The sequence below is a fragment of the Agelaius phoeniceus genome, chromosome 35 (assembly GCF_051311805.1).
Source record: "Agelaius phoeniceus isolate bAgePho1 chromosome 35, bAgePho1.hap1, whole genome shotgun sequence".
NCBI lineage: Eukaryota > Metazoa > Chordata > Aves > Passeriformes > Icteridae > Agelaius > Agelaius phoeniceus.
The window spans coordinates 2,808,488-2,830,330 of record NC_135299.1 but is presented as its reverse complement, the minus strand read 5'-3'; the positions used below and the strand labels follow the sequence as shown (position 1 = coordinate 2,830,330).

General features: G+C 54.1%; 2 protein-coding genes across 6 annotated transcripts; one reads left to right on the top strand and one right to left on the bottom strand.

Annotated features, from left to right (window-relative positions):
* The first annotated feature begins 5,013 nt into the window (after positions 1–5,013).
* Positions 5,014–12,424, top strand: SMAGP (small cell adhesion glycoprotein). The gene is made up of 4 exons (XM_077192752.1): positions 5,014–5,240; positions 5,603–5,675; positions 5,768–5,842; positions 11,058–12,424. The coding sequence occupies exons 2-4, from the start codon at positions 5,645–5,647 to the stop codon at positions 11,219–11,221; spliced, it is 270 nt and encodes an 89-aa protein (XP_077048867.1). The 5' UTR covers positions 5,014–5,240; positions 5,603–5,644; the 3' UTR covers positions 11,222–12,424.
* Positions 12,425–12,648: 224 nt separating this feature from the next.
* Positions 12,649–19,619, bottom strand: DAZAP2 (DAZ associated protein 2). 5 transcript variants are annotated; one of them, XR_013185916.1, is made up of 4 exons: positions 18,610–18,970; positions 17,200–17,436; positions 13,614–14,092; positions 12,649–13,553 (listed from the first exon to the last, which is right to left on the bottom strand). XR_013185916.1 is itself a non-coding variant. In XM_054649060.2 (4 exons), exons 1-4 carry the CDS (start codon positions 19,479–19,481, stop codon positions 13,967–13,969), a joined length of 483 nt encoding a protein of 160 aa, XP_054505035.2. In that variant the 5' UTR covers positions 19,482–19,619; the 3' UTR covers positions 12,649–13,966. The 5 variants fall into 5 exon arrangements, 3 of the variants coding, with proteins under 3 accessions (XP_054505035.2, XP_077048865.1, XP_077048864.1); XR_013185915.1 differs by having other exon boundaries at positions 12,649–13,855; positions 13,895–14,092; XM_054649060.2 differs by adding an exon at positions 19,469–19,619 and having other exon boundaries at positions 12,649–14,092; positions 18,610–18,716.
* Between the last annotated feature and the right edge of the window lie 2,224 nt (positions 19,620–21,843).

The following is a 21,843-nucleotide window of genomic DNA, read 5'->3' as shown; positions in this document are numbered from 1 at the left end:
CCAATTTTCCCCTCCCGTGATCCAGAATTCCCCCAATCTCCGGGATGATGGCTTTGTCCCGCAGCCAGCGAAGGGTTAAACGGGGCAGGGATCCTGGGGGGTTGATCCTCATTCCAGCCGAACTGGAAAGGTGAGGTAGGAAAAGGGCAACGCCTTCACCTGGGCAACGCCTTCACCTGGAGCCGCACATGGTGCCGGCAGGTAAGAGCTGCAGGAGAGGGACCTGGATCCCGGGATGTCCCTCCCCCCGAAATCCCCGACCCCTGGGGGGCTTCAGGGGGCAAATTCCAGGCACAGGGATCCGGCCAGGGCGGCACCGCCGCCCTGCAGTGAGGGACGGGGTGTGCGGCCGGTCTGGGGTGAAGCCGGAATGTCGGGGCTCGGCCGGGCGTTTTCCAGCTGGATTTGGGGTGGGAGGGGAGGAAAAGGCCGGATCCTGCCACAGGGAGAGGCTGAAAGCAGGAAATCCGGCAGGAAAGCTGAGGGGGAAGCAGGGGGAGCAAAGTGCCCGTCCCAGGGGATCATCCCAAAGTGAGGGACAAGAAAGGAGGGCGAGCAGCAAATCCCGGCCTCCACCCGCTGGGGAGGGGACGGGGCGGCTGTAAAGGGGCTGAGGAGCACCCCAAAAGAAGCCGGGGGAGATGGTTTGGTGATCCCATCCTCCATCCACCAGGAATGGGAACGGAGGGGCTGGAAAGGCGCTGCCGAGCAGCCCTAAAAATCTGTAGGGACAGTTTGTTCCTCTCATCCTCCAGGCACTGGGAATGGGGATGGGAATGGGGATAGGAATGGGAATGGGGGGCTGGAAAGGCGCTCCCAAGCACCCCTAAAGATCTGTAGGGACGGTTTGTTCCTCCTGTCCTCCAGGCACTGGGAATGGGGATGGGAATGGGGATAGGGATGGGAATGGGGGAGCTGTAAAGGCCCTGCTGAGCACCCCTAAAAATCTGTAGGGACGGTTTGTTCCTCTTGTTCTCCAGGCACTGGGAACAGGCATGGGAATGGTGATAGGGATGGGAATGGGGGAGCTGTAAAGGCCCTGCTGAACAGCCCTAAAAATCTGTAGGGACAAACAAAATCTGTTTGTTCCTCCTGTCCTCCAGGCACCGAGAATGGGGATGGGGATGGGAATGGAGGGGCTGTAAAGGTGCTCCCAAGCACCCCTAAAAATCTGTAGGGACGGTTTGTTCCTCCTGTCCTCCAGGCAACGAGAATGGGAATGGGGATGGGGATAGGGGGGCTGTAAAAGTGCTCCCAAGCACCCCTAAAAATCTGTAGGGACGGTTTGCTCCTCTCGTCCTCCAGGCACTGGGAACGGGAATGGGGATGGGAATGGGAGGGCTGCAAAATGCTCCTAAGCATCCCTAAAAAATCGTTGTAGGGTTGGTTTGCTCCTCCTGTCCTCCAGGCACCGGGAACGGGAATGGGAATGGGGGGGCTGTAAAGGTGCTCCCAAACACCCCTAAAAATCTGTAGGGTTGGTTTGCTCCTCCTGTCCTCCAGGCACTGGGAACGGGAATGGGAATGGGGATAGGGGGGCTGTAAAGGCCCTGCTGAGCAGCCCTAAAATCTGTAGGGACGGTTTGTTCCTCCTGTCCTCCAGGCACCGAGAACGGGAATGTGGATGGGGATAGGGATGGGAATGGAGGGGCTGTAAAGGCGCTGCCAAGCACCCCTAAAAATCTGTAGGGACGGTTTGCTCCTCTCGTCCTCCAGGCACCGAGAACGGGAATGTGGATGGGAACGGGAGGGTTGTAAAGGTGCTCCCAAGCACCCCTAAAAATCTGTAGGGTTGGTTTTCTCCTCCTGTCCTCCAGGCACTGGGAACGGGGATGGAAATGGGGATAGGGGGGCTGTAAAGGCGCTGCCAAGCAGCCCTAAAAATCTGTAGGGACGGTTTGTTCCTCTCATCCTCCAGGCACTGGGAATGGGGATGGGAATGGGGGGGCTGTAAAGGCCCTGCTGAGCAGCCCTAAAAATCTGTAGGGATGGTTTGGTCCTCTCGTCCTCCAGGCACTGGGAATGGGAATGGGGGGGTTGTAAAAGTGCTCCCAAGCACCCCTAAAAATCGTTGTAGGGTTGGTTTGCTCCTCCTGTCCTCCAGGCACTGGGAATGGGAATGGGGATGGGGATAGGGATGGGAATGGGGGGGTGTAAAGGCACTGCCAAGCACCCCTAAAAATCTGTAGGGACGGTTTGTTCCTCCTGTCCTCCAGGCACCGGGAATGGGAATGCGGATGGGAATGGGGAGCTGCATCCCCGGCGCTCCTGGAAGGAGTTTTTGGGATCGCAGCAGCCGAGCGGGGCAGGGTTTCCCTTGGGAACGGCTCTGGAGCCGCTCGGCCGGAGCGCAGGAATGAGGAAGATGAGGGTTTTTCACACGCCGGCTTTAAGAACACATTGAAATGCATCGGGATGGGAATGATTCACTGCCGCTCCAGCCCCCCCTTTCCGGGCTGGATCCGGAACCCTCGGCATTTCTGGCAGTGCCGAGGGTTTTGGGAAGCACCGGGGCCTTCCCGCAGGGTTTGGGTGATTCCTTCCCACGATCCCGAGGCGGGAGCAGGGAGGGATCCATGGGGAGCATCCCTGCCCTGGAGAGAGCAGGAGGAGCTCTCCCCTTCCAGCACCGCGCGTGTTGGATGGAAATCAAACCCTTCCCTCAGATAAAACCCGGCTTAAACCTTTGGTGAGTCCCAGCATTCCCATCCTCAGGCGTGGGGGTCCCAGGGCTGCGTTTTTGGGGTGCTGGGGCCCAGAACTGGGCCAACAACGCCAAACTCTTCCCAATAAACCCTTCCCAAAGCTCAGCCCAGCCCCTGTTCCACCCAGCAGCGCCTGTTCCTCCTGTTCTCTTAAAGCCCAGTTTCTTTTGGGGAATTTAATCCCGGTTTTTGCTCTGAAGCCGCCGGGAGCAGCAGCTGCTCCGTGGGAAGGTCGAGGTTGGCTTTGGGAAAGGCCCGGAGAGCTCTGCTGGGGGAGCCTCACAGCAAAGCTGGGCTTAATGAGGGGCTGGGTTAAAGCAAAACCGGACTTCAAGCAAAACTGGATTGAAAACAAAACTGTTCAAAGCAAAACTTGGTGTCATTCAAAGTTGGGTTTAAAGCAAAACCGAGTTTAAAACAAAGCTGGGATTAAAGCAGCTCTGGATGTAATGCAAATCTGTGTTTAAAGCAAAATCATGTCTAAAGCAAACTCAGTGTAAAGGAAAGCTGGTTTTAAGGCAAAATCAGCTTTAATTCAAAGCTGGGTTTAATGAAAAGCTGGACTTAAAGTGCAGTTGGGTTTAAAGCAAAGTGAGTTTAAAGCAAAACTAAGTTTAAAGAAAAGCTGGGTTTAACATAGGACTGGACTAAAGTAAAATCAGGCTTAAAGCAAAATTGTACTGGAAAAAAAAATCGGGTCTAATGCAAAGCTGGGTTTAAGAAAAAATCGGGTTTAAAACAAAGTTTGGGTTAATGCAGAGTTAGGTTTCAAACAAAGCTGGATTTAAAGCAAAACAAGGTTTAAAGCAAAACAAAGTTTAAAGTGAAACGAAGTTTAAAGTGAAACAGGCTTAAAACAAAGTTTAATGCAGGACTAGTTTTAAAGCAGAACTGGTCTGACAGCAAAACCAGGTTTAAAGCAAAGCTGGGTTTAAAGCACAACTGGCTTTAATGCAGAGCTGATTTAAGTAAAACTGAGTTCAAGGAGCGGCGGCTGCCGCCGGCCTGAGCCGGGCTTTGCCTGCTCGGGTCCCGCCCCTCCCTGAGCCCTGCGGGAGGGGAACGGTCACGGCCCGAGCTCCCGGAGCCCCCAGACCCAATTCCCGGGGTGCCCCAGACCCAATTCCCGGTTCCCCCCCAGCCCCAATTCCCGGGGCTCCCCCAGCCCCAATTCCCGGGGCTCCCCCAGCCCCAATTCCCGGTTTCCCCCCAGCCCCAATTCCCGGGGCTCCCCCAGCCCCAATTCCCAGCACCCCCAGACCCAATTCCCGGGGTGCCCCAGCCCCAATTCCCGGGGCTCCCCCAGCCCCAATTCCCAGTACCCCCAGCCCTAATTCCCAGCACCCCCAGACCCAATTCCCGGGGTGCCCCAGACCCAACTCCCGGGGCTCCCCCAGCCCCAATTCCCGGGGTGCCCCAGACCCAATTCCCGGGGCTCCCCTAGACCCAATTCCCGGGGTGCCCCAGACCCAATTCCCGGGGTGCCCCAGACCCAATTCCCGGTTCCCCCCCAGACCCAATTCCCGGGGCTCCCCCAGCCCCAATTCCCAGCACCCCCAGACCCAACTCCTGGGGCTCCCCCAGCCCCAATTCCCAGCACCCCCAGACCCAATTCCCGGGGCTCCCCTAGACCCAATTCCCGCCTGCCCCCCAGACCCAAGTCCCAGCACCCCCAGCCCCAATTCCCGGGGCTCCCCCAGCCCCAATTCCCAGCACCCCCAGCCCCAATTCCCAGCACCCCCAGACCCAATTCCCGGTTTCCCCCCAGCCCCAACTCCCGGGGCTCCCCTAGACCCAATTCCCGCCTCCCCCCCAGACCCAAGTCCCAGCTGGCCCCCAGCCCCAATTCCCGGTTCCCCTCAACACCCGGGGCTCCCTCCCAGCCCCAACTCCCGGCGCTCCCCCAGCCCCAGTTCCCGGAGCGCCCCCAGCTCCAACTCCGGGCGCCCCCAGCCCCAATTTCCAGCTCCCCTAAACCAAATTCCTGCCTCCCCCCAGCCCCAAATCAGGGGGCTCACCCAAACCAAATTCCCGGCTCCCCAAGCCCCAGTTCCCGGCCCCCCCAGACCCAATTCCCGGTCCCCCCCCCCCAGCCCCAATTCCCGGCGCTCCCCCAGCCCCAATTCCCGCCTCCCCCAGCCCCAAATTCCCGGAGCGCCCCCGGCCCCAATTCCCGGCGCTCCCCCAGCCCCAAATTCCCGGCGCTCTCCCAGCCCCAATTCCCGGCGCTCTCCCAGCCCCAATTCCCGGAGCGCCCCCAGCCCCAATTCCCCGCGCTCCCCCAGGCCCAATTCCCGGAGCGCCCCCAGCCCAAATTCCCGCTCCCGGCCCGGCCGTGGCCCCGCCCCACTCCGGCCCCGCTCCCGCCGCTCGATTTCCTCTTTTTTTAAAAAAACCCAAACAAATGGGATTGGATTCGCCCCGGCCGCGCTGAGTCACGGAATCCCCGCGCCCCGGAGCCGCCCGGCCCCGAGCCCCGGAGCCACGGCCGGGACACTTGGGGGGCCCCGGGGGTCCCCATCGGGCACAGCCAAGGTGGGTCGGGCAATTCCCGAGCTCCGGCGCCGCATTTGGGGCATTTTCAAGGACTTTCAGGCACTTTGAAGCTCTCAAAACCTGGGAGTGAATCCGGTCAGGGGCCGGTTCTTCCCTGCCCCGGCTGCGACCCCAGCCCCAGTAATTCCAGTGCGTTACTGGTGCTGCGCCCCTCCCTGCGCGGAGCCTTTTGGGGTGATTGGGGGGGAAATCACGACTTTTATCGCTATTTTTGGCAGCTCCGAAGGAACCCGGAGCCTCACCTGGAAGGAGGCAGTGGAAGGAGGGAGCTCAGCCCCACCTGAGCCCAGGTGATGGGGCACTGAGTGGGAATTCACCGCTTTTATCGCTATTTTTGGCAGCTCTGAAGGAGCCCGAACCTTCCCCTGGAAGGAGCCGATGCCATGGAGGGAGATCAGCCCCACCTGAGCTCAGGTGAGCGCCTGGGGCCGCTTCTCCTCGCTCTTCCCACCTTCTCCACCCGGCTCAGGCCTCCCTGACCTCCCTCTCTCCCTGTCCCGAGGAAGACCTGACCACGCCGTACCTGAGGAAGGCTCCCACCCCCCCCGGCCATGAGGACGCCGACACCGCCGTGATCGCAGGTGAGGCCGCGGCTCCCGCTCGCCCCGGGGCTCAGCCCGGTGTTATACAGTAATTAACCAATTTGATTCATAGGGAGAATTTATCCCAGAATTAAAATACAATCATAAAAAGGCCACAAGCAAAGATCAGATCCTGACAGCGTTGGTGACACAGGGGGGGCACTCTGGCTCCTCTGGGCACCACCAAGAGAAAACTCTCACAGAGTCTTTTCATACATTTCCAACCTTCTGGGAGGGTTTCTTGCTTTCTTATCATTGATTTTATCCTTTTAGCATCTTCAGGTAGTTTTTCCTTTCCTGCTGCTGCTCTTGCTGAAAGTTTCCCTGAAAGTGGTCAATAACTCACCTTGTTAGAGGAAAATCTCCTGCAAAATGCATTCTAGGAGACCCAGATTTACCTTGAATGCACATTGCTGGGCTTTGGTCAGAGGAATAATCCTGTGGAATTAACATTTCATTCAGGCTGGGATTTTGGTGCATATCGCTGTAATCTCATCAGAGGGAATTTCCTGAACCCTCCTTTGGTATGCCAGGATTTTCATCAGGTGAGATTATTGTAGCCTCAGAAGGAATTTACACATATCATCTATTACAGGCTATGTTATAAATGAATTAGCCAATTTGATTCAGAAGGAGAATTTATCCATAATTAAAATACAATCATCAAAAGGCCACAAGCAAAGCTCAGATCAGCACTGACCCAGGCTGACAGCGTGGGTGACACAGGGGGGGCACTCTGGCTCCTCTGGGCATCACCAAGAGAAAACTCTCACAAAGTCTTTTCATACATTTCCAACCTTCTGGGAGGGTTTCTTGCTTTCTTATCATTGATTTTACCCTTCTAGCATCTTCAGGTAGTTTTTCCTTTCCTGCTTCTGCTCTTGCTGAAAGTTTCCCAAAACTGGTCAATAATTCACCTTGTTAGGGGAAAATATCCTGCAAAATGCATTCTAGGAGACCCAGATTTACCTTGAATGCACATTGCTGGGCTTTGGTCAGAGGAATAATCCTGTGGAATTAACATTTCATTCAGGCTGGGATTTTGGTGCATATCGCTGTAATCTCATCGGAGGGAATTTCCTGAACCCTCCTTTGGTATGCCAGGATTTTCATTGGGTGAGATTATTGTAGCCTCAGCAAGAATTTACACATATCATCTATTACAGGCTACAATAATTACTGTAAACTCAGCACAAATTTACACATATCATCTATTACAGGCTATGTTATAAATGAATTAGCCAATTTGATTCATAAGAAGAATTTCTCCATAATTAAAATACAATGGTACAAAGGCCACAAGCAAAGATCAGATCCTGACAGCATTGGTGACACAGGGGGGACACTCTGGCTCCTCTGGCCATCACCAAGAGAAAACTCTCACAAAGTCTTTTTATACATTTCCAAGCAAGAAGAGTTTCTTGCTTTCTTATCATTGATTTTATCCTTTTAGCATCTTCATGTAGTTTTTCCTTTCTTGCTGCTGCTCTTGCTGAGAGTTCCACAAAACTGGTCAATAATTCACCTTGTTAGAGGAAAATCTCCTGCAAAATGCATTCTAGGAGACCCAGATTTATCTTATTGATGATGCACATCGGATGCACATTGCTGGGCTTTGGTCAGAGGAATAATCCTGTGGAATTAACATTTCATTCAGGCTGGGATTTTGGTGCATATCGCTGTAATCTCATCGGAGGGAATTTCCTGAACCCTCCTTTGGTATGCCAGGATTTTCATCAGGTGAGATTATTGTAGCCTGTAATAGATGAGATGTATAAATTCGTGCTGAGGCTACAAATTTATATGAATTTATATGAAAATCCTGGCATACCTAAGGAGGGTTCTGGGGAAGTTTCCTCTGTTAGGAAAATTAATCCACAAACACCAGAAGTTTATATCCAAAAAGGAGCCAGAGGAGTCCTTTTGCTTTATTGCAATAAAGGCAGAGGCCATGGGGCATTCCCCTGGGATCTCTCACATTTTTGCAGGATGCAGCCTCCTTTTTATCCCAATTTCCCTCTCTTTTTCCCATTTCTGAGGTGTTTGAGAGGTTCAGACTCCCCAAAACACCTGATACCAGAGATTCCCCTCTAATGTATAACCCTCACTTTTAATTTTTAATTCTTATGGAATTTAGGGGTTTTTCTTCCCCATTGTTTCTTTCATCTTTCAATGTCTAACTTCATTTATCAGCAAACTGAAATTTTATTTGTGAAATCAAATCTCTTTTCCCATTCATCAATCAGTGGAATCCTCCCCATTGTTTCTTTTATCTCCCAGTGCTGGTTTTATCTCCCAGCAGACCCAGAGCTGGTTTGGAAACACAAATCCACTGTTTCTCTCACCTCTGATGAGATTGCAGCAATATGCACCAAAATCCCAGCCTGAATGAAATGTTAATTCCACAGGATTATTCATCTGACCAAAGCCCAGCAATGTGCATTCAAGATAAATCTGGGTCTCCTAGAATGCATTTTGCAGGAGATTTTCCCCTAACAAAGTGAATTATTGACCAGTTTGGGGAAACTTTCAGCAAGAGCAGCAGCAAGAAAGGAAAAACTACATGAAGATGCTAAAAGGATAAAATCAATGATAAGAAAGCAAGAAACTCTTCTTGCTTGGAAATGTATGAAAAGACTTTGTGAGAGTTTTCTCTTGGTGATGCCCAGAGGAGCCAGAGTGCCCCCCCTGTGTCACCAACGCTGTCAGCCTGGGTCAGTGCTGATCTGATCTTTGCTTGTGGCCTTTTTACCATTGTATTTTAATTATGGGATAAATTCTTCTTATGAATCAAATTGGCTAATTCATTAATAACATAGCCTGTAATAGATGATGTGTGTAAATTTGTGCTGAGTTTACAGTAATTATTGTAGCCTGTAATAGAAGATACGTGTAAATTCTTGCTGAGGCTACAATAATCTCACCTGATGAAAGTCCTGGCATACCAAAGGAGGGTTCAGGAAATTCCCTCTGATGAGATTACAGCGATATGCACCAAAATCCCAGCCTGAATGAAACGTTAATTCCACAGGATTATTCCTCTGCCCAAAGCCCAGCAATGTGCATTCAATGTGCATCATCAATAAGATAAATCTGGGTCTCCTAGAATGCATTTTGCAGGAGATTTTCCTCTAACAAGGTGAATTATTGACCATTTTCGGGGAAACTCTCAGCAAGAGCAGCAGCAGGAAAGGAAAAACTACCTGAAGATGCTAAAAGGATAAAATCAATGATAAGAAAGCAAGAAACCCTCCCAGAAGGTTGGAAATGTATGAAAAGACTCTGTGAGAGTTTTCTCTTGGTGATGGCCAGAGGAGAGGAGCCAGAGTGCCCCCCCTGTGTCACCAACGCTGTCAGCCTGGGTCAGTGCTGATCTGAGCTTTGCTTGTGGCCTTTTTACCGTTGTATTTTAATTATGGAATTGTGAAAAACGCCAATCACTTGTTTTTAAAATTTTAAACATTTAATGATAATAAAATGGTTATAAAAATAGTAATGCAATTAGAGTAATAATAATTTGGACAATTTGGATTGAGGACAATATTAGACAATAAAAACAAAGAGTTATGGACAGTCCAGGTACCTTTTCTGGGCAAAATAAGCCCAAAAAAGGGCCCACATTAACAGAGGAATAACCCTTAAAAGCAACAGCCTGTTGCATATTCATACACCTCATCCATGATGCATAAATTCCATTCAAACTCAGGATTCTGGGTGGGCAGTGTCAGCTTCTTCCTCTGAATCCTAACAGCATCATCCTCTCTGAGTGAGGCAGGAAGAAGTTCATTTCTCCTGATAATGGAGCAATAAATTCTCTTTCTCTGAAAGATTCAGGTGTCCTGTGGCTGCTATCTCAGTGCGAGTCCTTTCTTTAGGAAAAAAGTATCGTACATAGCATAGGTTCTATTTTAACATTTTGTTATAACCTGAAACTATATTTAACACACTACTTAAGAGAATTAATACAACATCGCTTTCTAACGCAACACATACAATATTCATCTGAATATTTGCAAAAAGCCAATCATAAAATACGCATTTTTCACAGAATAAATTCTCCTTATTAATCAAATTGGCTCATATATTGGAATAATTACCAATATTGCCAGATGGGATGTGCCTGACCTTGTCTGGCCCTTGCTGCTGAACCAAAGAGCAGCAACTGTGGTGATTTCACCCCACAGACACATTTGGCTGGCTGGGTGTGTGGTGTTTCACCCCTGAGAGATTTTTGGCTGCCTAGGTGCTGCAGTTGGCACACAGACAAGTCCAGGAGCTCTGGTGGTGCTGGGATGGAGCTTCCCCCCATAACAGGGGCTGCTCCTCAGGTTTCCCTCTGCTGGAGAAGCTTTCAGGCCATGGTGAAGGAAAGGAGTCGGTTCTGAGGGAGGGTTTGGATCCAGAGCTTTATTCTGGCCTCTGAATGCAGCACCAGCTCCCACAGAACTCCCTGAGCCCGTGGCTGCTGCTCCTTTAACCCCGGGGAGAGGGGCAGGGAAGGGGCAGGGAGGCACCAAGCAGGGACAGGAGGGGAGGGACAAAGGGACAAAGGACACCTGGATGGCCCAGGGCCCCCAAGGGGTAGAGGGCATCCTTTGGATCTGCCCAATCACTCGAGGCCCTTCTGGAACAGCAACCACGGGCTCAGGGAGCTCTGTGGGAGCTGGTGCTGCATTCAGAGGCCAGAATAAAGCTCTGGATCCAAACCCTCCAGCAGAACCGACTCCTTTCCTTCACCATCACCTTAAAGCTTCTCTGCCAGAGGGAAACCTGAGGAGCAGCCCCTGTTATGGGGAGAAGCTCCATCCCAGCACCACCAGAGCTCCTGCAGGCCTGGACTTGTCTGCAGGGCCAGCTGCAGCACCCAGGCAGGCAAAAGTGTCTGTGGGGTCAAACACCACACACCCAGGCAGCCAAAAGTGTCTGTGGGGTGAAACACCACACACCCAGGCAGCCAAAGGTGTCTGTGGGGTGATCCAGGTAGCCAAAAACTGTCTCTGGGGTAAAATCACCACACACCCAGCCAGCCAAAAGTGTCTCTGGGGTGAAATCACCACACATCCAGCCAGCCAAAGGTGTCTGTGGGGTGAAATCACCACAGTTGCTGCCTTTTGGTCAAGCAGCAAGGGCCAGACAAGCCCAGGCACGTCCTGTCCAGCAATATTGGTAATTATTCTAACACATCTCACCTGTCACACCTGTGCCTGCCCTGCAGTGGTGATCACCCTGGTGTTCCTGACCCTGCTGACCGTGCTGGTGGTGATTGGGATTTACCTGTACCGGAACCAGGGCTCCTACCACACCTACGAGCAGCCCGAGCCCGACACCGCCCCACGGGAGGAGCCTCCGGCCAAGGACAAAGAGGAATATTTTATCTAAGGACACGCCTGGGATCCACACAGCTCCCGAAACTCCCTGGAGATGGAGGCCTATGAGAATTGTCAGGAGTTAGGATGATACCTGAATTCCCTGGCGTCAGGGATCTGCCCAAATTTCCCAGAATTGAAAGATCCCGGAGCTGAGGATCTGCTGAAATTCCCTGGAGGTGGGGAATCTTCCTCAGTGGGATCTGCCTAAATGCCCTGGAGCTCTACCTGCATTTCCTGGCTTTGGGATTCTGCCCAAATTCCCTGGATTTGGGGATCCACCTAAATTGGAAACCTGCCTAAATTCCCTGGATTTGAGGATCCACTTAAATTGGAAACTGCCTAAATTCCCTGGGGTTCTGCCTAAATATCCTGGAGCTGGGATCTGCCTGAATCCCCTGGAGCTTGTGATCTCCCCAAATTCCCTGGAGCTGGGGGTCTACATGAATTGTCAGGAGTTAAGGATGCTGCCTGAATTCCCTGGCATCAGGGATCTCCTCAAATTTCCTGGAGTTGGGGACCCACTGAAATATCCCAGAGCTGAGGATCTGCTGAAAATTTTTGGAGGTGGGGAATCTTCCTAATGGGATCTGCCTAAATGCCCTGGAGCTCTACCTGCATTTCCTGGCTTTGGGGTTCTGCCTAAATTCCCTGGATTTGGGGATCCACCTAAATTGGAAACTGCCTAAATTCCCTGGATTTGAGGATCCACCTAAATTAGAACCTGCCTAAATTCCCTGGGGTTCTGTCTAAATGTCCTGGAGCTGGGATCTGCCTGAATCCCCTGGAGCTTGTGATCTCCCGAAATTCCCTGGAGCTGGGGGTCTACATGAATTGTCAGGAGTTAAGGATGCTGCCTGAATTCCCTGGCGTCAAGGATCTGCCCAAATTTCCCAGAATTGAAATATCCCAGAGCTGAGGATCTGCTGAAATTCCCTGGACGTGGGGGATCTTCCTCAGTGGGATCTGCCTAAATGCCCTGGAGCTCTACCTGCATTTCCTGGCTTTGAGATTCTGCCTAAATTCCCTGGATTTGGGGATCCACCTAAATTGGAAACCTGCCTAAATTCCCTGGATTTGAGGATCCACTTAAATTGGAAACTGCCTAAATTCCCTGGGGTTCTGTCTAAATGTCCTGGAGCTGGGATCTGCCTGAATCCCCTGGAGCTTGTGATCTCCTGAAATTCCCTGGAGCTGGACTTCTGCCTAAAGCTGAGGATCTGATTTCGTTTGGTTTGCGTTTTTTTCTTCCTTAATTTATGAAGCCAATCATGGAAGGAATATGTGGGTGCCCAAGGGTAGGAAAAACCCCAAATACCCCCCAAAAAAGTAATAAGAGGAAGTTCCCAGTGCAGCAGGAAAAAGGAAAGAAGTGAGGAAAGCCCTCGCTGGCAGCAGCCAAAGGGGTTCTCAGAGGCCCAACAGAAATGTGTTACTTCATTTAAATTTTCAAAATAATCTTTATTTTGGTTTTTAGTATAAAAATCCACAAGTTCAGTGCAGCACAGAGAGTCCGAGAGCCAAGCTCGGGAACAGTCAGGGATGGTCACACACACAGAACACAGATTCAGATTAAAGTGAAATATTTAAGATAAAATAGAACCGAATCTGAGCTCTTCCTTCATCAAGTAACAACCAAAAAGAAGAAAAACACCCGACTGAGGATCCCTGAAGTGTTCCTCCCAAAAGCTTGTGGAGGTTTGGTTATCAATGCATTGATAAACCCATCGATAAACCCATTCAAAATACCCCATTCATAAAACCCACCTACAACCACCCCATTCATAAAAATCTATTTACAACCACCCCATTCATAAAAAATCCATTTACAACCATCCCATTCACAAAAAACTCCTCCATAAACCACCAATTTACACCTCATTGATAACCCCCAAACCATGCCGACCCTAAAGAGGGAACCCAAGGGATTTGGGTGCTCCCTGACAGTTCCCCCAAACCATCCCGACCCTCAAGAGAGAACCCAAGGGATTTGGGTGCTCCCTGACACTTCCCACCCCCAGCACAGATGGAAACGGCCTCTCGGATTTAAGGAATTTGGGTGCAAAAAGGCCAGGTTCAAGTTAAAACCAAGCGTTTGCTAATTAAGCATTAATTAAACCTGGCTCTAGCTGGAATGGGGAGGATCCCACGGGAGCAGCAGCACGGCCCTGGCACCGCTCATGGCTTTGATTGGAGCTGAAGTGCAAAAAATCCAAAATTACTGGGAGGGGGTTCAAAAAAATCCCAGGACAGAGGTTCCTGGAGGAAAAGGTGGGAGAGGGTGAGGGGGAACCTCGGGGCAGGCCAGGAAGGGCTCAGGTTTTATCTCTGGGAAGGAATTTTGCCTCTGGGAACGAATTTTGCCTTTGAAGAGAAGATTTTTGCCTCTGGGAAGGGAATTTTGCCTTTGGAGAGGAGATTTTTTCTGCTTCCTACCCAAAATCCACCTTTCCCAAAAAAAAGAGAACCCTGGATGCGTCCAGCAGAGGGATGAGGTGGGGAAACCCCTCCCCAGGGCTTAATTAGGCCATTAATTAATTAGAGCTGCATGTAAATGAGGAAAGGGCGGGGCTGAGCTCACCCCCATTTGTGAAGGAGCCCCCCAAGTGACCAAACCCCTCCCCCCCCGTCACCCCCTTGTGTCACCGGGGGGGGGGGTCCCTCCCACCTTTGGGGTCCCCAGGCCTGGTGCAGGTACCTGGGGAGAGGGGCTGGGGGGGACCCCAAAGGGGCAGGGGGACCCCAGCACGGCCCCCCCTCACCAGAGGCCGAAGCCCCCCCCCGGCCCCCCCGGGAATCCCCCCTTGCGCGGGGGCAGCAGAACGGCGGCTCCGGGCGGGACCGGCACCGGGGCGGCGCCCGCGGGGCACCCGGCAGGCGGCGGCTGCAAGGAAACAGGGACGGGTCAGTGTCGCGATAGGGGAGGGGTCACTGTCGCGATAGGGGAGGGGTCACTGTCGTGATAGGGGACGGGTCACTGTCGCGATAGGGGAGGGGTCACTGTCACGATAGGGAACGGGTCACTGTCGCGATAGGGGAGGGACCACTGTCGCAATAGGGGAGGGGTCACTGTCGTGATAGGAGAGGGGTCACTGTCACGATAGGGGAGGGGTCACTGTCGCGATAGGGGAGGGGTCACTGTCGCGATAGGGGAGAGGTCACTGTCGTGATAGGGGAGGGGTCAGTGTCGTGAGAGGGGACGGGTCACTGTCGCGATAGGGGAGGGGCCACTGTCACGACGGGGACGAGTCAGTGTCATGACAGGGGACGGGTCATCTTCATAATAGGGGAGGGGTCACTGTCGTGACAGGGGACGGGTCACTGTCGTGACAGGGGACGGGTCACTGTTGTGACAGGGGACAGATCACTATCGCAATAGGGGACGGGTCACTATTGTGACCAGGGATGGGTCACTATCACAATAGGAGGACAGGTCACTGTCACTACATGGGGACAGCTGAGATCACTGTCATGACAGGGGGACAGGTCACTGTCACGACACAGGGCAGCCAAGGTCACTGTCACGACAGGGGATAGGTCACGGTCATGATAGGGGACGGGTCACTGTCAGGACAGGGGGACAGCTGAGATCAGTGTCATGACATAGTACAGGTCACTGTCACAACAGGGGACAGCCGAGGTCAGCATCACAACAGGAGCGGGGACAAGGCTGTGACAGGAGGGACACGAGGGCCAGTGTCACACCCGGGCAGGCTCTGGAGACACAGAGATGTCCCCAGCCCCGCTGAGGGACAGTGAGAGGGCTGGGACACAGCCCCAAGCCACCCCTGGGGCTGCAGCACCTGGGCCAGGACAGGGACACCTGTGCTGTCACCTGGGACACACTGTCACCTGTGCTGTCACCTGGGGCACACTGTCACCTGTCCCCAAGCTCCAGGTGGGAATTCCAGGGGAGCAGGAACCTCTGAGGCTCCAGGAAAGGGGAGCCCAAGGGGGCTGGGGGAGCAGGGCCAGGTGAGCATGGACAGGTGAGCATGGACAGGTGAGCAGGGCCAGCATGGACAGGTGAGCATGGACAGGTGAGCATGGACGGGTGAGCATGGACAGGTGAGCATGGACAGGTGAGCATGGATGGGTAAGCAGGGCCAGGTGAGCATGGACAGGTGAGCATGGATGGGTGAGCATGGCCAGGTGAGCGTGGACAGGTGAGCATGGACAGGTGAGCAGGGCCAGCATGGACAGGTGAGCATGGACAGGTGAGCATGGACGGGTGAGCATGGACGGGTGAGCATGGACAGGTGGAGCATGGATGGGTGAGCATGGACAGGTGAGCATGGATGGGTGAGCAGGGCCAGGTGAGCATGGACAGGTGAGCATGGATGGGTGAGCGTGGACAGGTGAGCATGGATGGGTGAGCGTGGACAGGTGAGCATGGCCAGGTGAGCATGGACGGGTGAGCATGGACAGGTGAGCATGGACAGGTGAGCGTGGACAGGTGAGCAGGGCCAGGTGAGCATGGATGGGTGAGCAGGGCCAGCATGGACAGGTGAGCATGGACAGGTGGAGGAGCATGGATGGGTGAGCAGGGCCAGGTGAGCATGGACAGGTGAGCATGGACGGGTGAGCATGGACGGGTGAGCATGGATGGGTGAGCAGGGCCAGCATGGACAGGTGAGCATGGACAGGTGAGCAGGGCCAGCATGGACAGGTGAGCATGGACAGGTGAGCATGGATGGGTGAGCGTGGACGGGTGAGCATGGATGGGTGAGCAGGGCCAGCATGGACAGGTGAGCATGGACAGGTGAGCATGGATGGGTGAGCGTGGACAGGTGAGCGTGGACAGGTGAGCAGGGCCAGGTGAGCATGGCCAGGTAAGCATGGACAGGTGAGCGTTCCCAGGTGAGCAGGAGCCTCTCCCAGCTCACAGGAAGTGCCAGGCCCAGGTGTGGGGACAGGTGAGGTCAGGTGAGGTCAGGTAGGGTCAGGTGAGGTCAGAGGGTCAAGGCCCCCCTTGCCCATCTCCCCCCAGGCCACACCCAGCCCAGCTGTGACCCAGGGCCACCTGTGATCCCAAATCCCACCTGGAAGTGCCCAAAGCCACCTGGATGGGGCTGGGACTCACCTGGGCCGGGGCCGGGTGATCTTCAGGTCCCTCCCCACCCAAATCCCCAAACCCCACAGATCCACCTGCACTTCCTGGGATGCTGCCAGTGCCACCTGTCCCAAACCATCCCACCTGTCCCAGTCCCACAGACACACCTGGTATCACCTGGATAGTGCCAGTGCCACCCCAAAATTTCCCACCCCATCCCAAACCCCACAGATCCACCTGCACTTCCTGGGATGCTGCCAGTGCCACCTGTCCCAAACCCTCCCACCTGTCCCAGTCCCACAGACACACCTGCCCTCACCTGGATCCTGGCCTGTCCCAAACCTTCCCACCTGTCCCACCCCCACAGATCAACGTGGTAGCACCTGGATGCTGCCAGTGCCACCTGTCCCAAACCCTCCCACCTGTGCCACCTCCCAGCTCCACCAGCCCTCACCTGGATCCTGGCCTGTCCCAAACCCTCCCACCTGTGCCACCTCCCAGCTCCACCAGCCCTCACCTGGATCCTGGCCTGTCCCAAACCCTCCCACCTGTGCCACCCTCCCAGCTCCACCTGCCCTCACCTGGATGCTGGCAGTGCCACCTGTCCCAAACCACCCCACTGTCCCAGTCCCACAGATCCACCTGCACTTCCTGGGATGCTGCCAATGTCACCTGTCCCAAACCATCCCACCTGTCCCAGTCTCACAGACACACCTGCACTCACCTGGATAGTGCCAGTGCCACCCCAAAATTTCCCACCCCATCCCAAATCCCCCAGCTCCACCTGCCCTCACCTGGATGCTGCCAGTGCCACCTGTCCCAACCCTTCCCACCTGTGCCACCCCCCCAGCTCCACCTGCCCTCACCTGGATGCTGCCAGTGCCACCTGTGCCAACCCTACCCACCTGTGCCACCCCTCCAGCTCCACCTGCCCTCACCTGGATGCTGGCAGTGCCACCTGTGCCCAGCCTGGCAGCGCTGTCCAAGCCCCCCTCCAGCAGCACGGGGGATCCTGCTGGGTACACCTGGCCCAGGGGCAGAAAGGCCACGGGGGAGCCCAGGCCCGGCAGGGGCAGGGGCGGGGCCAGGGGCAGGTACAGGGACGCACCTGGGCACGCTGGGGACACGGGGGGGACCCCAGCAGCGCCCAGGGGGACGAAGCTGAGACGGTAGAGCTGCAAAAACAGCGAGGTGACAGTGAGGTGACACAGGTGCCACCCCCCAGAGACAGGTGTCACCCCCTCATCCAGGTGTGCACCCACCCAGACAGGTGTCACCCCCACCCAGGTGTGCATCCCACCCATACAGGTGTCACCCACCTCCCCCCAGACAGGTGCCACCCCCTCAGACAGGTGTCACCTCACCCAGACAGGTGCCACCCCTACCCAGACAGGTGTCAGCCCCCACAGACAGGTGTCACCCCCTCACCCAGGTGTGCACCCACCCAGACAGGTGTCACCTCACCCAGACAGGTGTCACCCCCTCAGACAAGTGTCACCCTCCCCACCCAGGTGTGCACCCAGCACCCAGGGGTCTCTCTGGCCCTTGGGAGTTTCCAGGGGGTGTCCAGGGGGGGGATCTCAGGGGTCCCTGTCCCACTGGGGGGGTCTCGGGGGTCTCTATCCCGGGGGGGGGGGATCTCGGGGGTCTCTGTCCCATTTTGGGGGTCTCTGGGTGGTCTCTGTCCCATTGGGGGGGTCTCTGTCCCATTGGGGGGGGTCTCTGGGTGGTCTCTGTCCCAAGCCCCCCCAGGCTCACCTGCCTGCAGGAGTTGGGGTCACCTGAGCTCCCCCCTGGGCTCTCATGGGGGAATTTGGGTCACCTGGGCCATGGGAGGGGGGGTCCCTGCCCAGGTGAGCTCCGGGTTCCCCTGGGCCAGGGACAGGAGGGGTCCCAGGGTGAGGCCCCTCCAGACAGGTGTGTCCCATGTGTCCCACGTGTGCCATGTGTCCCATGTGTGCCGTGTGCGTGTCCCGTGTGTCCCACGTGTGCCATGTGCCCCACCTGTGTGTCCTGTGTGTCCCATGTGTGTGTCCTGTGTGTCCCACGTGTGCCGTGTGTCCCATGTGTCCTGTGTGTGCCATGTCTCCCATGTATCCCACACGTCCCACGTGTCCCACCTGTCCTGTGTGCCCTGTGTGTCCCACACATCCCACATGTCCCACGTGTGCCATGTGTCCCATTTGTCCCACGTGTCCCATCTGTGTGTCCCACACGTCCCATGTGTTTCACGTGTCCCACATGTCCCACCTGTCCCATGTATCCCACATGTCCCACGTGTCCTCTCTGTCCCATGTGTCCCATGTGCCCTGTGTGTCCCATGTGTGTGTCCCACGTGTCCCACCTACCTCGGGGTACGCAGGCTCAGGGTAGGGGGGCGGCTGCAGCAGGGGCAGAGCCTGGGGGTACCCGGGGGGGGCCGGGGCTGGGAACAGGGGCTGGGCTGGGAACGGCCCTGGGGGGGACAGAAATGGGTCAGGAGAGCCGGGACCGAGGGCTTGGGTTGGAATTGAGCCGAAAACTGCCCTGGCAGGAAAAGGCATCGGCCCCGGGCCCTGTGCCCACCCCGGGCATCGCTCCCGTGCCCTGTGCCCCCACCGCGCATCACTCCCGTGCCCTGTGCCCCCCGTGGGCATCAGTGCCATCGCTGCCCCTGCCGTGCATCCCCCGGGCATCAGCCCCATCAGTGCCCAAACTCTGCCTCCCCGGGCATCACCCCCGGGCCCTGTGCCCCCCTCAGGTGCCATCACTGCCCCTGCCGTGCACCCCCCGGGCATCGCCCCCGGGCCCTGTGCCCCCCCTGGGTATCAGCCCCATCACTGCCACCCTGTGCCCCCCCAGGCAGCTCCCCCAGTGCCCCCATGGCATCAGCCCGGCCTCAGTGTCCCCCCAGCGCTGCCACGCCCCCCTCCTCCCCTCAAGGCATCGCCCCCCACTCCCCCCGATGCCTCAGAACCCCCCTACCCCTCTCATGGTATCTCCCCCCAAAGCCCCCCCCCCGCGCCCCCTCCCCATGGTATCTCCCCCAGCCCCGCCTCCCGGCTCAAAGCGAGGCTGAGTACGCGTCTCCATGGCAACCCTCGCCCCGCCCCTCGCCCCGCCCCGCCCGCCCCTCACGCGCCCTTAAAGGAGCCGCGGCCCCGGGCGGCGCTCCCGGCCAGGCCCGGCGGCTCCGCTGAGGGCACCGAGGGCCCGGCCCGGCCTTGCCTTTGCCGTTCATGGCGGCGGCGGCTCCCGCGGGCACGGCGCGGGACGAGGACGAGGAGGAGGAGGAGGAGGCGGGGGCGGCCCGTGGGGGAGGGTGAGGGACGGGGCAGGAAGCGGGACAGGAAGGGAGCGTCGTGACGTCATCGCGCTCGGGGCGGGGCCATGCGCTCTTAAAGGGACCGCGGGAAACGTTGGGGGAGGAAATGAGGGCGGGTCCTAAAGGGGGCGGGGTCACGATGGGAGGGGCTGGAGGGGAGGGGTCCCTAAACAGGGTCTGGGGTCCTTAAGCGGGGTCAGGGGGCCCAAACAGGGTCGGGGGGCCCTAAATAGGTCTGGGAGTCCCAAAAAGGGCCTGGGGGTCTCTAAACAAGGTCTGGAGTTCTATATTTGAGCATTAATAAGAATTTATTAATAAGAATAAGAATTTAATATTAAAAATATAACATGAGAATTTCATATAAATTGCAGTTAAAATAAATATTTATAAAGTATTTATAAAATATCTATACAACCTTTAGAGGTATATAATACATACTAGAATAATATATAAATATAGTAAATAACGTTAAAATATTAATACAATAGTGTAGCGTATAATATATAGAAATAAATATTAATAAGGATTAATGAATAAGACACTATATTAATTATTGTAATAATATATTAGTACAAAAATCATAATTATCATTAATATATAAATATTTTATTGCATAATATATAGATATATGTATATATTTAATATATAATATAAAATGTATTTTATATTTTTTATTTATTTTATATTTATTTATATTTATATATTTAAATGTATAATATAGTAATAGATTATATACATTCTATAAAATATAAATATTTCATAAAAATATAATAAATAAAAATATAATAAATAAAAATATATAAATATATATATTTAAATATATTACTATATATATATGGATATATGCCAATAAATTTTTATATAAATGCACAATACATAGCATAATAGTATAATATATTTTTAAAAATTCAACAAATCTGATAAAATAAGGGAATATATAGTACATAAAATAAATATAATGTGTATCACACTTACATAAATAATATATTATATTATTATATTATTATATTATATAATTGTAGCTAAAATTATAATTGTGTATATATATATATTATTACATATGAATAATCCATGTATCTCTGTATGATTAAAGAGCCCCCTTAGGTTGTGAAATGCCCCCTGAAAGTCTCAAATTCCCATTTTTGGGGGGGATTTTTTTCTCCCCGCATTCCGCCCCCACTTTCAGGACTCAAATCTCTCCTTTTCCTCCCGCTCATGAATAATGCAGCAGCTGCGGCATGAATATGCAAATGAGCCTGCTGGCCGTGGGGTGTGCTCATGAATAATTCATGAGGGGAAATGTTCCTCACCCTCAGAAGGCGCAGAAACGGAAAAAAATTCGGATTTATCTTCAAAGGGGGAGGGGGCGGGCGGGAGACACCGAGCTGCGCTTAGACCCCGCTTAGAGACCCCAGACTCATTTAGGGACCCCCAGATCCCGCTTAGGGACCCCAGACTCATTTAGGGACTCCAGACCCCGCCTTGAGACCCCCAGATCCCGCTTAGAGACCCCAGACTCATTTAGGGACCCCCAGATCCCGCTTAGAGACCCCAGACCCAGCTTAGGGACCCCAGACTCATTTAGGGACCCCCAGACCCCGCCTAGGACCCCCAGACTCTGCTTAGGGATCCCCAGACCCATTTAAAGACCTCCAAACCCGTTTAGGAACCCCAGACCCATTTAAGGATCCCCAGACCCATTTAAAGACCCCCAGACCCGCTTAGGAACCCCAAACCCATTTAAGGACCCCCAGACCCATTTAGGGGCGCCCCTCCCTCCATCGCCCCCGCCCCCCAAGCCCCCCCACTGAGTCTTTGTTAATTAAAATCCGCCCCCCCACCCGAGCTGTTTTCCTTTCCCCCGTACGCAAAACCATTCGCTCTATGCAAATGTATGCAAATGAGCCCGGGATTTAACTAGCTGTAGGTATTTAACGATTCGGATTAAATATTCATAATCACGGCAGCGCGTATGCAAATGAGCCCTGCAGAACTGGGCCGCGGCCGCCTATAACAGGTGCACCTGGGCTAATTAGAATATTAATGAATATTAATGATATTAATGAGGAGGGGTCGGGCTGGCTCTGGGGTCATTAATATTGGGTCCTGTCCCCCCAGCCCCTGTCCCTTTTGTCCCCTCTCGTCTCGGGGGTCCCGGGGTTTTGGGGGGGTCTGGAACTGGGGATTTGGGGTTTTGGGGGGGGTCTGGATTTGGGGTTTGGGGGGCTCTGGAATTGGGGATTTGGGGTTTTGGAGGGTCTGGAATTGGCGGTCTGGG

Excerpts from the sequence above, each read along its gene's own strand:
- SMAGP (XM_077192752.1), top strand. The coding sequence starts at position 5,645 with ATGGAGGGAGATCAGCCCCACCTGAGCTCAG. Across the intron at positions 5,676-5,767 it reads TCAGCCCCACCTGAGCTCAG|ACCTGACCACGCCGTACCTG; the intron begins GTGAGCGCCTGG and ends GTCCCGAGGAAG. Across the intron at positions 5,843-11,057 it reads CGACACCGCCGTGATCGCAG|TGGTGATCACCCTGGTGTTC; the intron begins GTGAGGCCGCGG and ends CCTGCCCTGCAG.
- DAZAP2 (XM_077192750.1), bottom strand. The coding sequence starts at position 18,945 with ATGGGGCTGATGCCCGGGGGATGCACGGCAGGGGCAGCGATGGCACTG. Across the intron at positions 17,148-17,219 it reads CGCTGCCAGGCTGGGCACAG|GTGGCACTGGCAGCATCCAG; the intron begins GTGGCACTGCCA and ends GGGTTGGCACAG. Across the intron at positions 14,093-17,127 it reads GTGGCACTGGCAGCATCCAG|CCGCCGCCTGCCGGGTGCCC; the intron begins GTGAGGGCAGGT and ends GTTTCCTTGCAG.